Here is a 2,500-nt window from a genome sequence, read left to right as displayed (position 1 = left end):
TTTATTTGGAGTATAGTGGTGTTTGTTTGTTGTTTTGGCCTGGGCTCACCCCTGAGCTACATGTGCTTCCTTTGCCTCTATTCAATAAATATCATTGTTGTTTACAACCTGGTCCATCTTTTCTGTCAACCAACTGTTATGTTACAGCCCTTTACCCTTAGACTCACAGGGGTCGTAACAGTGCAATAACACAGGTAGTGCAGTAACAGAGGTAGCTTGACTAGCTTCACAAGTTCAGTTACGTTCAGTCATAAATAATTAATAAAATATAAATTGGCTTAGTGTAGAATAATTCTAGACTATGAACTAGTCTAGTTTAAAAAAAATCTATATATAAATTTTTTTAATAATTCCAGATTTTTCCGTCCCGATTCCGATCTTCTGAAAAATCACGTGCTCAGATCGGGACATCCCTAATATATATATACCATAATATTTTGGTCGGAGGCCTGGGCTCACCTGGGGTGCTGAGGGGGGGGTGGAGCAGCGTCTGGCTGCAGGGCCGGACCTCACAGAGCCTGGTCTGCATCTCCAGCCGGCAGGCGGCGTTCTGGTTGGACACGCGCGTGGAGACACCGGCGCCACAGGTCCTGGAGCAGGCGCTCCACGCGGTGCTGCGGTCCGTGCAGCTGGGGGCCGCGGCGGGCGGGACGATCTGGTTCTGATGGTGGCCCCCAGCTGGGAGAGGAGCCGGCCGCAACCTGTCCGGTCTGGAGGCTGTGTAGAGGTTGGGGGGGGGGGGGGGGGGGGGGGGGGCACACACACGATACGGTTAGAGAGGAAACACACGGAGAAGCAGGTTAGATAGATAGATAGATAGATAGATAGATAGATAGATTAGACAGACAGACAGACAGACAGACAGACAGACAGACAGACAGACAGACAGACAGACAGACAGACAGACAGACAGACAGACAGACAGACAGACAGACAGACAGACAGACAGATAGATAGATAGATAGATGGCTATCCAAAGCGCTTTACATTTGCTCCTCACATTTTACACATTCACTCTCCACGCCGACGGCCGAGGCGACCATGCAAGTGCCAACCTGCTCATCGGGAGCAATTAGGGGGTTAAGTGTCTTGCTCAAGGACACTTCGACACGCTGCCCGGGAGGAGCGGGAATCGAACCGGGAACCTCCGGATTACCAAGGTCTTTGAGAACCGAACATTCTGGAAAGCTGTGGAGTTCTATAGCGTTCCAAGAGATTGTTCTAAACAAAACTGTGCACGTTGTCTTCAGGCATATTGTTCTGGTGCCGGACGGTGTCGTTCAGATCACAAGAGAGAACTCTTTGCTCGTTCGTTATTTGGATGTGGAATCGCGGGCTGCCCATAGACATTGACTGACTTCACAGAGCCATACAATTTGTAAATTGAGTTCTCACATCCAAATGTGGTTTATATTTTAGTTCTTGTAAACAGGTTAACTATAATTAAACCGTGTTTGGGTGTAAGAGCTCACGCAAACCCGCAAACATTTTAATGGGCACACAAAGTTGGTGGCCTGTTCATTGTCTGATGACAAAATTCAGAGGCTCTCTCTCTCTCTCTCTCTCTCTCCCCCTCTCTCTATCTATTCTTTCTCTCTCTCTTCTCTCTCTCTCTCTCTATCCTTTCTCCTCTCTATCTATTCTTTCTCTCTCTATCTTCTCTCTCTCTTTCTCTCTCTCCCCCTCTCTCTATCTATTTTTTTTTGATCCACTTTTTCTCCCATTTTCTTATTTTTTTCTCCCATCCAATTTTCGTATCATCCAATTCAACCCTCCCCTGTCACGGACGCTGTTTCTTGCCTCCCACAAGCCGGCTGCAATGTGGACTAAGTCATACATAGCACAAGTCCCCTCCGGTACTTGAGGTAACAGCAGTCGCATCTTTTCACCTGCGCAGCTCGATCTCTCAGTGGCGAGGAGTAACGCGTGGGAGGCTCACGCTGCCCCCGACACTTCCTGATTCTACTGCGCAGGCGCACCACCGACCTGTAGGAGTCGCTTGTTACAACGCCCGATCCCCACCCATCAGTTTCCCACCCCCTAATACGGCCAATGTGTATTACTGCGGACGACCAGCTAAACTGAAAACAATGTGGAGCGCTGGTTCGAACACGCGAATCCTAGCGTCTCCACACTGGTGGCGAGTGCCTTGCCCACTACACCACCTAGCCGCCCAGTCCCCCTCTCTCTATCTATTCTTTCTCCTCTCTATCTTCTCTCTCTCTCTCTCTCTCTCTATCCTTTCTCCTCTCTCTCTTCCTCTCTCTCTCTCTCTCTCTCTCTCTCTCTCTCTCTCTCTCTCTCTCTCTCTCTCTCTCTCTCTCTCTCTCTCTCTCTCTCTCTCTCTCTCTCTCTCTCTCTCTCTCTCTCTCTCTTCTCTGAATTCTAGCCCCAGGAGTGAGTGATGCATGTTCACAAATATTGACTGAACTGTCCTGGGGGCGTCTATATTTAAAGGCAGCCCAAGAGTGCTTCGCATTCGCCTGATTGGCCCGGTAAC

At 49.2% G+C, this 2,500-nt stretch overlaps 1 protein-coding gene across 1 annotated transcript in view; it reads right to left on the bottom strand.

Annotated features, from left to right (window-relative positions):
* Window positions 1–2,500, bottom strand: part of ccn5 (cellular communication network factor 5) — a 27,272-nt gene that overhangs the window by 3,493 nt on the left and 21,279 nt on the right. Inside the window, exon 4 of the mRNA XM_084332697.1 lies at window positions 460–717. Within this exon, the coding sequence (XP_084188823.1) occupies window positions 460–717 (258 nt within the window). The remainder of the gene's footprint in view (window positions 1–459; window positions 718–2,500) is intronic.

This window comes from Notolepis coatsorum (genome assembly GCF_963971535.1).
Source record: "Notolepis coatsorum genome assembly, chromosome: 17".
NCBI classification, from domain to species: Eukaryota; Metazoa; Chordata; class Actinopteri; order Aulopiformes; family Paralepididae; genus Notolepis; species Notolepis coatsorum.
Note: the sequence above shows the minus strand (reverse complement) of the source record. Positions and strands in the feature narration are given on the sequence as shown.